Below are 13,120 nucleotides of genomic sequence, written 5' to 3' on the forward strand. Positions count from 1 at the left end.
TAGGTAGTTTGGAATGAGCTCAACATCATTGACAAACTGGATTGATGGTAGAACAAAGAAAAGGATGAAGGGCCCGCCTATTGTGCTAAATGTTGAAGAAGAGAAGGCCCTTGTTGAATGGACCTTTAGCATGCAAACAGTTGGTTGTGGGGTTTCTATAAATTGCTTAAAGTTGAATGCAACAAAGATAGTTCAATCGCACGCCAACCCTTTCACTAATGGGATCTTGGGGAAGAGTGGTGGGATGGATTCCGTATACCAAGAGCTCACATTTTGTGTGTGTGTGTGTGTGTGTGTGTGTGTGTGTGTGTGTGTGTGTGTGTGTTGATAGGTCTTGAGCTATTAGTGTACGATCGGAGGTGGTGAAGACCTTCCATGATAACTTGGCCACATTGTACAATTTGCATAATTACCCTTCTCAACATATTTGGAATAATGTAGGTGATACTAGAGTGCAAGGAAGCAAGGATAGGGGTATGCATGTCTTGGCTAGGAAAGGGTCCAAAAATGTATATGACATGATGACCGATGTAGGGAGTGGTTGACTATCCTATGTTATGTCAATGCTACTGGATATGCTTTGCTAGGGTACTACATCTTCAAAGGCACGAAAGCCATGCAAAATTATTTCTTGGAGTGTGAAGAAGGGGATGCAATGTCTATAAAAAACAAAGCATGGATGACAGGGCAGCTGTTTGAAGCGTGGTAGGAGCATTTCCAGTAAGCTGTCCTAACCCTGCCATCTCCCTCATCTCATCATTTGTTCATTGTGGATGGAGATGGCAGCCATACAAAGCTTAAAGTTGTTCAAAAGGCAAAAGGTGTTGGCATAGATATTGTCACTCTTCCGGCTCACACGTATCACAAGCTTCAATCTTTAGACGTTTTAGTTTTCAAACCCTTCAAATTCTATTTCACCAAAGAGAGAAATTTGTGGCAGTTGCGAACGTACTCCACTCAAGCGTCAAAAGGGAGAGCTTGCTGGTGTTGTGTCAAGGGCACTCACAATTGCATGCACGAAGTCCAACATAAAAGTTGGATTTCATGCTATTGGATATATGGCCTTTAAATCATGACATATTGCAATATGAGGAAATGTCATGCAACATGATCGATGTGCATGAGATGGTTGTAGATTTGGAGACACAAGATGCTGGGGAGAATATAACAACCCAAAATCCTCTTGATTGTAGTCAAGTGCCTGGCACACCTATGCTTGAGGATTTGGATGGAGGTGCAGCTGAGCTACTTTCAAGCATGGTTGCAACCAACCATGATCTATTAAATATTGCTCCATTGCCATCAAATACAATGCAAAATCTTGCCACAACTACAACAGCCAATTTACTCGAGCTTCTATGAGTGCCAAGGGAGGATGTCACTATCAATCAGATCAACGGGGATGCTTTTGTGGACTACTCCCGCTCACTTTATACTCACATCCGACCAATACATTGAATCCATGAAGGCCAAAAATGCCAAAAAGCTAGAACTGGAGAGGCAAAAGGAGGAAAGACCAATTGAATGGCAATTAAAAAAGCAAGCAAAGATGGCTGTTGCTGAAGCTAGGAGCAGGCAACAAGAAAATGAAAGGCAAGCAAAGGAAGAGAGGAATTGATGGGAAGCACAGCACATCAAATCGAAGAGGCACTTGAGGGCAGTCCTTTGGGAGGGGTTGACTGAGGACACTGGATCCTTGCTAGCCCTACATGTTCCTACTGAGGAATCGTGGCTGAGGAGGGCAGCATGGCTCCATGGAATGAGACAAAAGAGGCAAAGTGCAGCAATGTAAAAGAATGCCTACAAATTTTGTTTTGTAGAAGGGTTAGACTACTCCTTAGGCAGCACAGTTTTGCATACATGTTTTTGCTGACATAGTGGAATAGTAGTTTGGTTGGATGCTATTGATGCAAGCCTGGTTAAATGGTATCCTAGCTCCCTTGTAATTTTCCCCCTTCCAATGTACTGCCTCGAGTGTAAGGTGGCTACTAGCCACCTAGTAGCCACCTACTCAGACAAGGATGTGTACAATGATTATCGTATAATACATTTTGATTGTTGTTCCAGTTCTACTAGCAACAGCTCAACATCTACCGTCTAAATCTGTTCAAGCAGAGATGAAATGGTTTCTAATCATACAAGTTCATGTTGAGATTTCAACATCACAAGCGCATAGCTAGGAGCCTCAAGAATTTGAAACATAAATATGTAGTATGCTGACAGATTAGACCCTGCAGTTTTGCTCAATCTAACAAGATCACATCCTCATTCTCTGCAGTCCTCAGAATTGCATCATATTTCATAGTTTAGTCATTTTAGATAACACGCTCAAACTATATTGGATAATTACAAAAGAGAGATCTTAGTTTACATATCTAATGCAGTTAGTTGTTCACTGAAAGAGCAGTGAGCTTGCTACTCTAAATCATGGCCATCATCATGAAAAGACTTGCCTGCTAATTGGCCATGGCTGTTGCTTGAAGTCAAGCCTTTCTGTCAAAATATGATTAGTCATTTAGGCTTCAGTTCAATAAAGAGTCTTACCATGCGACATCATGAGAGCTTCAAAAGAGAGTGTAAGCATCAGTTTGGAACTCTTCGACCTCATGATAAATGCCATGTCCTGTCTTCTCATAAAATGGTCATCTCTAGATAAGTCGATGTGTGTAATGACACCAATGCTCCAAATATCATAATGGACTTTCCTGTGCGTTGGAAGAGAGAATGCATTTAAAGCCAAAGATTCACCATAAATAGTCATTTATGCCACATCCAGGCTTACATGCATCAGACGTAATTTGGTACTTTACCTGGACTTATGAAATCTGACAATCGAAAATCAATAATTTTCAATACAGAATCTTCATGCTCAAACTGAAACAAGAAGGTTTGGTACATATGCATAAACACACATATCCAAAATAGTTAGGCATCAATATGCAAAACATTGTTACACAATGAATAGATCACTTGATGAAAAATTATAACCTACTTGATGCTTTAGATCACGATGGACACAGTATGTTAAAGGATTGCAGGCCAGTGATGCATAGGTTGGGACTGCTGCATGCACATGTACATTTGCATTATCAATCGGTTTGCTAGATCAAGTATGGAAAAGAAGATGTTTGAATTAATGGCTTATCTCTGCAGGAAATGTAAGGTCTAGTAAGCACCAATTCATGTCAGGGCACGGCGGATAGAATCTTATTGTTCTCGTGCATTTGCGAACTACCTTTTGCAGTCAATGCCATGCTGAATGCACCCATCATTGTACCCATACTGAAGGTATCCTGAAACACCCACGAATCTAACAAGCTGCCAGGAATCGAACCAGCAATACCAGAAACCACACACAGGAAGCAACAAACTGCTGTCGACACTTCCCTTCAGCTGTGAAGACAATTGTAATAATACACATGCTACGTGATACACTGATGCAGACATGTTTTGCATTAAAACCCTCAAAGACCAGTCGATAAACAAACATTCTCACTCTAATTCAATTGGACCAATGTATAATGTCGAATATGTCAACAACATAATTAATGACCTTGATACCACAATGTCACAGCCATGAACAACAAAGACTGCACCCAATGAAGGGTGAAATTGCATAGAAACAAGTCAACGAGGAACAGACCCCAGCCCATGCACCAGGGCATAAGCGAAGCACAGTTGATGCAGTGATGCTGAAGACAAAGAAAAGACCTCGCATGCCCGTTTATCAATTAACTTTCGCATGTTCGAACCCCTGGAGGTATCTATCAAAGCCTTCATGTCATCCTGCAGGAATGACTCCGATTGGTCGATTCATCTTGTGCAGTACCTCCGTCGTCTTGTCCACGAAGAATGCATACGGCCATGGACGCTGGGGAGAGAGGCGACATGAGAGACGCAGAGTAGAGGGGTGACAGAGGAGGGGACGAGGACGACGATCGCCCGGTCTGGTGCATGCAATGCTTCCCCTTTGGACTACCACTCAACTTGGCATTGGTCCACTCGGCCTCCCATGCCCCACAGCAAACTAGACGATGCCACGCGGTCTCTCCACATGGGCCTCTTTCTATGCAAATTGTATTTTTAAATATTAATCATATCCCATCTTTTTTCTCCACACGGCCCAAGTGTGTGCCCACCCCCTTGGCCCCTTGACCCTCGATAAAAGGTGGAAATGACAGTATGGATTGGAACTTAGCCGATACGATTTCAAAAATACAGAAAAAAACCTGCATGCATACTCACTGCACAAAGCGAGCCGGTACGACCGAGGGAGCTCATCCTCGAACTTCCTCTGCTGCCTCACCCTGAATTCCAGCCATAGATCGCACAAGATCTCTTGAAAACCCTAACTTTACCGCATGGCAACTGTCAAGCTCGTTCTCGCCAATCCACATCTCGCCCGTGGCGGTGTGGACGCTCAATTATCCCTTGGATCGTCCATGCGGGGGGCCTATCCGCGCGCCTTGCAGCCAGTGCCTTCAATTCGGTCTGCTGGAAAGCGTCTTTGTGTGGCCCCAGCCTTGGCTTGCAACCAGACTATGAGCTTCTTCGATGTTGACAGGTGCCATGTGCTTCGTTTAACATCAGTAAAGGCACAATGGCAGCAGACATATATGTCAGAGTTTGGAATTTCGCTCATGTTAGATAATTCTAGTCCCAGTTTATTGTGCATATCTTTAAAGTCTGTCACCTAGAATTCATGTTTGAAGACAAGTTATCCCCTCAATGTGTACCTAGAAAGTGTGTAGGACTACGCTAATCCTGCTATGTTTGCAAACAGAATAGAATATTAGAACATCGAAGTTCAAATTGGAAAGTAGTTTTACATGTGGGGACAAGACAATTGCATGTGAAGCATCATGCCTTGTGGGGCCTCCTCCTCCAAGATCACAGGGACCATTCTTCCCATGTCATGGTGTCCCCCTTACATTGTGGTAAGAAGGCTAATGTAGAAGACATCGTACTTGGGTGAGGGGAGATGTGACAAAAGGGTCACAACCACATCCTACGATGAAACAATCTTCCTAACATACACCAATTCATCATGTATCTCCTGCATCTTGTTGATGTAATCCTTCAATGTAATCCTTCATGGTAGGGGAATCCTAGAGAGAGTTGTCTCCACTGCATCTCTAGGCATCTCTAGGCTCATTTGGTAGGTGAGGGTTTGCACTTGATAAAGCTTTGATAACTGGATCCAAATCTCAAATGCATTTTGGATGTGTTGTATTCCATACGAGAAGAAAACACAAACAAAAATAGAGAACTCTAAAGCGAATGAGTCAATGCTGTAAATGAATGAGAAAATGTATAGAATGCTTAAGTTGTCCAATAGCTGGTGGCTCTCGTGGGATTGGGCTGAGAGAGGTGTTTGTTGAGCTAAAATATGCATTACTTACCGATTAGCCTCTTAAATAGCCCAAAAACACAACTAAAAATGCTCTTTTAGAGTAAAACCCTAAAATGGGGAGCAGTTCGAGAGAGTTTAGTGGAAACCCTAATTTTTGGGGTGCCCTTCTAAATCTATAAATAGACAAGCTGCCCCCATTCAGCCAATCATCCTTATTTGTAGGTTACACCAGCCCACACACCCTCTGCTGCTGTTGGCGCCTAGTTTCCAACCTGCAGCCCGTCTCCATCTGCTGTCCAACCATCATCGACTGCAGCCACATTATCTTCAACCTGTCCATTGCTGTAGGCGATAGCTCTCAGCTGCTGGTGACTGCCCTAGACTGTCCCAGACTGTTGTTCAGCCTGCTGTCCATCATCTCCAAGGTCAGCCAGCTTGCGTTTTCAGCATTGCAGGCCCTGACACTCTTAGACACTGTTTCAGTCTGCTGTTTACAGCAGACTATGCACAGTTTCCAGCCTTCGATCGGTGGTACACTGCTGCGTTTACTAGTTTCCAGCCTCCAGACTGTTGTGTTTTGGTGACCAACCTGTTGCCATTCACTATTCAGCACTCCTACACTTCGACTGGTGGTCACAGACTTGGGATCCGTCTTCGGTGGATGTCACACTCCGACATTGCTCTGCCCTTGAGCACACTGTATACTCTTACATTCATTTACATCATTCATTCACTTCAGAGTTGTGTTTTCTCTCTCCCTTCTTGTGTTTGTGTTTGAGTTTTGAGTTTTGCGTTTAGGGTTTGAGTTTTTGAGTTTTGCGTTTAGGGTTTGAGTTTTGCCCTTTGTGTCTGTGTGTGTCTCTTTGTGTTTTTGTCGTGGTTGTACACTGTGTGTTCTCAATGCAAACCCTAGCAGTTTCCTTCACAGTGTTGATGTATGTTGTCTATTGGAGATGGATCCCGAGTGTAGTAACTACTAGTTGGAGAAGAGGCTGATGAAGAAAAGTGCTGAATACATAAAAATGATTTCTATAGATGTAAATGCAAATCAAGCCGATGAGAAAATGATGGCAGTTGATCATCGGCAATAGTAGTGGGAGGTTGGGTGATAGCTATGGACCATATAGTAGCAATGGGCTGGATAGCTAGTGGAAGAGGGTTGATGGCTGAAACTTGTAGGACAAGGATGGATTGAATAGTGGGTAGCTTGTTTATTTATAGATGTAGAAGGATCCTCCCAAATTAGGGTTTGCTTATGGGATATAGAAAGCCTCTATGACAGTGTACTGTTTAATGAAACTTTTGGTGATTTACATGTTTTGGGGTTGTTTTAAAGAGCTAATTAGTTTTTAATGCATTTTTAGCTCAATATCCTCTCTTCAGTCCGATATTGGAGCCAAGAAGGCATTGGAAGAAAAGCTTAAGTCCAATTTTACCCCAAGTTGTCCCGCCCCAAAGCATTCAAGGCATCGGACAAAGGGTGCACATTAATTGCCCAATAGACTACCAAGTCTATAGAGGCGATGCTTATCTTACCAAGGGAGCCCAAGTGATATCCCAAAGAGGCTAAGGTATCAGACAAAGGATGCTTGTCGGCTGCCTAGTAGCCTATCAAGACTTGCAAAGGTGGATAGAACCACATTGAACTTTCTTCCCCTTTTTTTTTGGATGGTTTGTTGGGGAAGAAGATATGGTTTGTGGCCTGTCAAGTAACTATGGCTGGGGGGAAGAATGAAAAGGAGTGGTTAGATCCAACACATCATAAAACAGACAAGATATCTCGACTACTTGAGAGTGTCGATGATGAGGAAAAATTGAGAAGAAGTATGTAGGTTTGGTGGTAAGGTGGTGAAAGAACCGTCGGTGGAAATAGCTTAGGATGGTGCTTTGCACAATGAGATACATAGACTAATGCTACATGATGAGAATGCATATGCTATAGGTGCCACTTGGACAATGTCTCTCATAGGGAAATTATTCACTTGTTGAAGCACCCTTTTACAAAGATGATAATGATTATACAGTGCAAAGGGAATGTACAACAGGGAAGGGAGGCTGATGTGGAAGATAAATACCGAAACTTGTAGATATCAGAAGGGTAGGAACCCCCTCTCAACCATTGATGTCAATGTTAAAGGAGGAAGAGGAACCTAATGTTGGTCTTTTTGTGGTGCCGAGAACCATGAAAAATTTGATGATGAAGGTAGAATTGATACCTCTTAGCTAGAATAGCCAAAGGAGAATTAGCCATATGGATATGCAGAACATGCCCATACTCGATTTGGGAGAGGGCTCCAATGCTAATCAAGTGGTGTAGGCCACTCCGAATCTCAATTTTGGAATAGAGCTCCATGCTAGTCAAGCAGTACCATAATAGTTGTCCACCATGCAAATGGATCTAATGGATGAAGGAGGAAGACATGACTCTCTTCAATTGGAAGAGTGGGGAAAAGTCAGCCACCAAGGTAGTTAGGATGGGTTTGATGCTAGCCAAGAGTACAAAGGTATAACCACCAAAGTAGTAGTCTATCTATCATGAAAAGTAAACTAAAACTGTAGATAGTGATGGTTAAATGATAAAAACACCTCAATTTGAAAGGAAAGAAAAACGGATGCCAAGAGAAGAAGGATGCCAAATAGCCCAAGTAGGATTTGCAATCTTAGTACTAATTGAAATACAAAACCTAGTATGAAAAGATCTAGAAAAAAACTTACATACTAGATGTTTCTATTGAAATGCTTTAATTATTGTGAGAGTGAGATGCAACGGAAGTGAATGAAAGAAGGAAGTGTGTAGTGGAAGACTTGAAGAAATATGGCCAAGCCTAAAGGAAACTAGCCTAAGGTTTCTAAAAATAACCTAGGACTCTTAAGGGACTAGCTAGGGAAGGTAAGGACCAAACTAGTTAGAGATATTGCAAGACACTGACTGAGGGGAAGATTCAGGATCCACTGTACTAGTGTCGAGCTACCCATTGATGAACACAAATACTAGGAAGACCCCCTCTCAACCCCCTTGGAGTAGCACTATCATTACAAGAAAGGGTTGAGGTTGGTTGAGGAATGGGGATTGGATTTAACTTTGGTATGGGTAAAAGACCCTTAGCTGGGGATGAGGTGGTTTTGGGTGTGGGTCTAAGACTCTTGGCCTTCGAGCGACAATTGTCATTTGCATAGCCTCGTTTTTGACAAAATGTACAAAGCCTATTCTTTTTAGGCAAGAAGTGCCAAGAGGGTCTTTCTGAGGGTATGAGTGTATTACTCTCTTTTTTCTTCAAAGGAGACTGGCCATTGGTGTTGGAATGTGGTTTGTGTTTAGGGTCAATTGGGGAAGGTGAAATTGGGCCTAAATGTGGAGGTGATTTCTTTCCACTCCTTGTTTCCTTCAAAGGAGACAATTCATTAGCACAAGATAGGGATTCATGTGTTTGAGCAATCAATAAGGGCAGTACAATGTGCATGAGGGGGATTCTCCACAAAACAGGACCAAAGGACAAAGAGTAACATACTTATGGGTGTGTGTAAGGCACAGTGTTAAAGGGTGGCATTCTTGCTAACAATATACTAGGATGTAGAGTGGTATACTTCTAAGGGTCTAGGGATGGCCTAAAACCTTAATGTGCATCAAAGACAATGTGTGCTAAGACTGGATAATCTTGTGAGAGTGCGCAACGGAAGAGGAAATACGAACACGGAGGGAGAGAGAGAGAGAAAGCAGAAAATAAGGAAGAGAAATCTGCACTGACTGAAATGAATGCTGAATACACTGAAATGGACTGATCAGTCCCTGCACGCAGCCCACAGCGTCAGTGAGGGCACCAGATCAGGCTGATGATGATGGCAGCACCACCACGGGGGAGAAGGAGTGTCGGAATCTGCAAGAAGACAACTGACCAAGTGGGGAGGGGGGCTGCCAATAAATAGGCAATGGACAAACCCTAACCCTAACCCTAAAATGGGCGCAAACCCTAAAATGGGCGCAAACCCTAAAAGTGCCCTAAAATGGGCGCCCCACAACAATGACCAAAAAAGTGGCCGGGCAGCCAGTGGCTGCCCACTAAAAGCGGCCAAAAAGAAATACACAACCTAAGACAGCCAATCAAGAGTGACTAGCCTCCCCCATCATAACACATGACAGACATGTCAGAGCTCCTAATGTCCTCGTCTGACTCAGACTGAGGCTCACAGGCAGGAGATGACAAGGCATGACAAACATGATTGCTAACAAATCTATGGTTAGTCTAAAGTAAGGGTCTAGATTGAAAGAAGAGGAATCTAAATGTGAAGCTAATGTGGGAGGGAAGGGCGGAAAATGTGAAGGTGAACGGGAAGCACCAAACTCATACTCAAGTGAAATAGAGGATGAATGATTACCTTGTGGAACATCTCTAAACATAGAGTTTTCTTCAAAATCCTACTGATACCAATGTGGGTCTTTATGGTGACTTGCAATCAGTTCCTATATAATAATTGGAGTAGTATAGTCAAAATCAAACTCACACAAGAATCGATTGTATGAATCTGCCACTGAGCTTGATTGTGAAGAGTTTGAACTTCTGGCTGTGTCTTGAGTGGATAGTCTTTCCTCAAGTGAAAGGTGATTAGTCTTGTCAATAGAGTGCTCCAATTGAGATGCACCTTGTGAAGGAGTATGAGAGGAAGAAGAGTTGAGCCTCGGTGAGTGATCCCTATAAGAAAGGTTAATAGGAGTGTTGTCCTCCAAATCAAGACCATAATGTCTCCTTAGGATCTCCATTGAAGTAGTTGGAGAAAGCCTCAAAGGACTTGAAGAAGGAGTCATTTGAGCCATCGTGAATTAGTTACGCAACGTTCGTATATCTTGCACAAAATCAAGCTCTCCATGATAACCACATGATACTCTTTAAAAGAGCACTGACTTTGATACCATGTGAAGATTTGATAGAGTTTATGTAGAGAAAACATAGAATATATGAACACTGTTGAAACACAATAACTCATATAATAACGCAATAAATGCAAACCCTAAATGCAAAACGCAAAAACCATAAGTATAAATAGAAAAGAAAGAGAACTCTAAAGTGAATGAATCAATGCTGTAAATGAATAAGAGAATGTACAGAATGCTTGAGCTGTCCAACAGTTGGTGGCTGTTGTGGGAGCAGTTTGAGGGAGATATCGATGTGTCATCCATCGAAGATGGATTCTGATAATGTACGAATACCGTTGAAACACAATAATTTATATAATAACGCAACAAATTCAACCCTAAACGCAAAACACAAAAACCACAAATATAAACGGAGAAGAAAGGGAACTCTAAAGTGAATGAATCAATGCTGTAAATGAATGAGAGAATGTACAGAATGCTTAATGGTAGATTTGTCCAATAGTTGGTCGCTCTTGTGGGAGCAGGTTGAGGGAGATATCGATGTGTATCATCCATCAGAGATGGATTCTGAGTGCAGTAACCACTAGTTCGAGCAGAGGCTAATGAAGAAAAGTGTTGAAAATATAAAAACGACTTGCTGTAGATGCAAATGCAAATCAGGCCGATGTTGGAAATGGAAGAGCAACAGGCTTGAAGCTAGAATGCAACAATCTCTACGGCTGGATGGTGGTAGTTGATCACCGGTAGTAGTGGGAGACTTGGTGATAGTTGTAGACCATGTAGTAGCAGTCGTTGGGGGTTATAGCTAGTGGAAGAGGGTTGATGGCAGAAAGGTGTAAGACAAGGATGGATTGAATGGTGGGCAGCTTGTCTATTTATAGATGAAAAGGATTATTCTAAATTAGGGATTTGCTTATGTGACATAGATCTCTTGAGTCATATGGTGTGTGAAGGTATGATATTCCAACAGAGTCTACATTTTCATTGCAGAGTAGATTCTGCGAATATACGCAAGGATTGATTCTTGGCAACTCATAAAGAGAAAGGAACAAGCTTGAGAATTGAGCCTATCCTAAAGGGTTGTGTGATCAATAGTTGATCCAATATGAGAGTCCACCACTAGATGATGGATGGGGGTGGTGACAAATTCCCATAGGTCAAATACATCCAAGGTGTACTCTACTTTGCAGGACCAAAGGGAGTAGTTGGAATCATCAAAATGCTCTTTTTCAAGGAGTGTAGGAAGCACGGGCATATGCACATAGGGTGCTATGATTGCCAAATGAGGTCCCTCAGGAGGGGCTCTTGTAGAAATGGAGGGAGATGATGGAACATGCTATGATCTTCGATATGTGTTAGATCTCAAATCTCTGTTTGATTGATGGTTGGATGTACAATCTCTGTCATCTTCATGATGATCATCCTTGACTTTCTTGTTGGTCTTCTTGATCATGATTTAGGCTTCATTAGTCCTCATGGTTGATTAAAAGTGTCTTGTAATTGTACTGGTTTGCCATTTGTCCTTTAGAAATATTTGTAAAAGATGCAAGCATACGTAAGAAGATGTTGCATTTTGATGTCTAGTTGCTCCGAATGGTAAAGGTGTCAGTTGCAAGGTTGGATTTTGCAATCGATGGCCTATAGATGCTCTGTCTACACTGAAACAATTGAAGTTTATGTGTGAAAAATTGTGTTTTGTGGTCGCCCAGTTGTTGCTAGCTATAGGAGCTGAGAAGGCAATGTTGCCGCACAAGAACATAATAAGAAAGGTATGGTCTCCTCTTTCGGGTGACTGTGAGCTCTCTCGTTTGGCAATGATTGCTGGGGTGTTAAAGGTTGCCTGTGACTAGCTGCCTATATTTACCTTATACTCAGTGCCCACATACCTGTATACTGTAGGTGGCGGCTGCCCATCATTGTCATATTTATTCTTTATTCTTAAATATGATAGAAGAATAAAGGGAAGGCAGGTTACACATTGTGACTGTTGGAGTTTTCACATACCGGTGTCATACCGCTACGCGCACACCGTGTGAAAAACTCTAGAGTGCAGCTTTCTTATTGATCTAGAGAGCCAATGCCATTTAGACATTAGTGTTAGTGTCCGTAGTATGGATGGTTAAAAGATATTAGATTTTTGGATAAGTTTAGTCAATTATTGATATTTTAGATATTATCTCTTGTAAAAATCCATAAAACTGTAGATAACTTCTAGATTAGGATGACATGAAAAAGAAAGTAGGTAGCTTTCAGCCATTTTGAGAGGATTTTATGTAAAAAGAAAGATTGGCGAAATGGCGCAAAGCGCGGTCGCTGTTTTCACGCAGTGAACAGCCCTTCAAAGTGGGAGATAAAAGACGTCAGCTTAAAGAAACTGAAACGGATTGTTTCGTAACTCCATTATCGCATAGTACGATGCAGGACGTGCGCGGCAAGTACGAAGTCATATGGTCTTGTGATTGAATCACAAGAAGAAAGGCTAAATTCTTGCAACAAGGATGGCAGATCCTTACGCAAGCTATCTTGCAAGAGGATGTATACTTTGATATTGGCCTTCTGATAAAGTTAGTAAAAAATTACTTTAGTGTTATTTACATGGTGTATAAGTATTCATATGAGAATTGGCTCCATCTCTTCTCAAAGGGACACATGGCCAAGTCTCCATTCATACCACGATGCTTGCAAGCAAGCTCATTTATCTCCTTGGTAGAATTCTGGTCAAGTGTCTTGGTATTTTACCCCCCTTTCGGAGCCAATGGAGGCATCAGATTGGCAATCTGAGCAGCATAGAGGAAGGTATTATTTTATGTACGTTTTTGTCTACGAGAGATTTGTCTTCTCATAATGCAGAAATAAATTGACTGCTTTAACTCTGTGAGTATTCTTCTATGTCTCTG

The 13,120-nt window shown here is 42.1% G+C and overlaps 1 protein-coding gene and 1 long non-coding RNA gene across 8 annotated transcripts in view; one reads left to right on the forward strand and one right to left on the reverse strand.

The window, feature by feature from the left end:
• Positions 1 to 2,219: 2,219 nt before the first annotated feature.
• LOC148041277 (uncharacterized) lies at positions 2,220 to 3,773 on the reverse strand. 4 transcript variants are annotated; one of them, XR_015690984.1, is made up of 5 exons: positions 3,644 to 3,773; positions 2,993 to 3,393; positions 2,811 to 2,874; positions 2,604 to 2,705; positions 2,220 to 2,493 (listed from the first exon to the last, which is right to left on the reverse strand). It is a non-coding gene; the product is annotated as an uncharacterized LOC148041277 (long non-coding RNA). The 4 variants fall into 4 exon arrangements; XR_015690983.1 differs by having other exon boundaries at positions 2,222 to 2,705; positions 2,993 to 3,060; positions 3,177 to 3,393; XR_015690982.1 differs by having other exon boundaries at positions 2,222 to 2,705; positions 2,993 to 3,063; positions 3,177 to 3,393.
• A 417-nt stretch (positions 3,774 to 4,190) lies between these two features.
• Positions 4,191 to 13,120, forward strand: part of LOC148041278 (acyl-acyl carrier protein thioesterase TE3, chloroplastic-like) — a 96,777-nt gene continuing 87,847 nt past the window's right edge. For 2 of the 4 annotated variants that reach the window (XM_087678821.1, XM_087678820.1), the window contains exon 1: positions 4,200 to 4,564. In XM_087678821.1, the coding sequence (XP_087534947.1) occupies positions 4,362 to 4,564 (203 nt within the window). In that variant the 5' untranslated portion in view covers positions 4,200 to 4,361. Of the gene's footprint in view, positions 4,565 to 13,120 lie in introns of all 4 variants that reach the window. The other 2 variants (XM_087678816.1, XM_087678814.1) reach the window with 2 other exon arrangements.

The sequence above is a fragment of the Lygodium microphyllum genome, chromosome 1 (assembly GCF_053477565.2).
Source record: "Lygodium microphyllum isolate KBCC chromosome 1, Lygodium_microphyllum_v1.1.10, whole genome shotgun sequence".
NCBI lineage: Eukaryota > Viridiplantae > Streptophyta > Polypodiopsida > Schizaeales > Lygodiaceae > Lygodium > Lygodium microphyllum.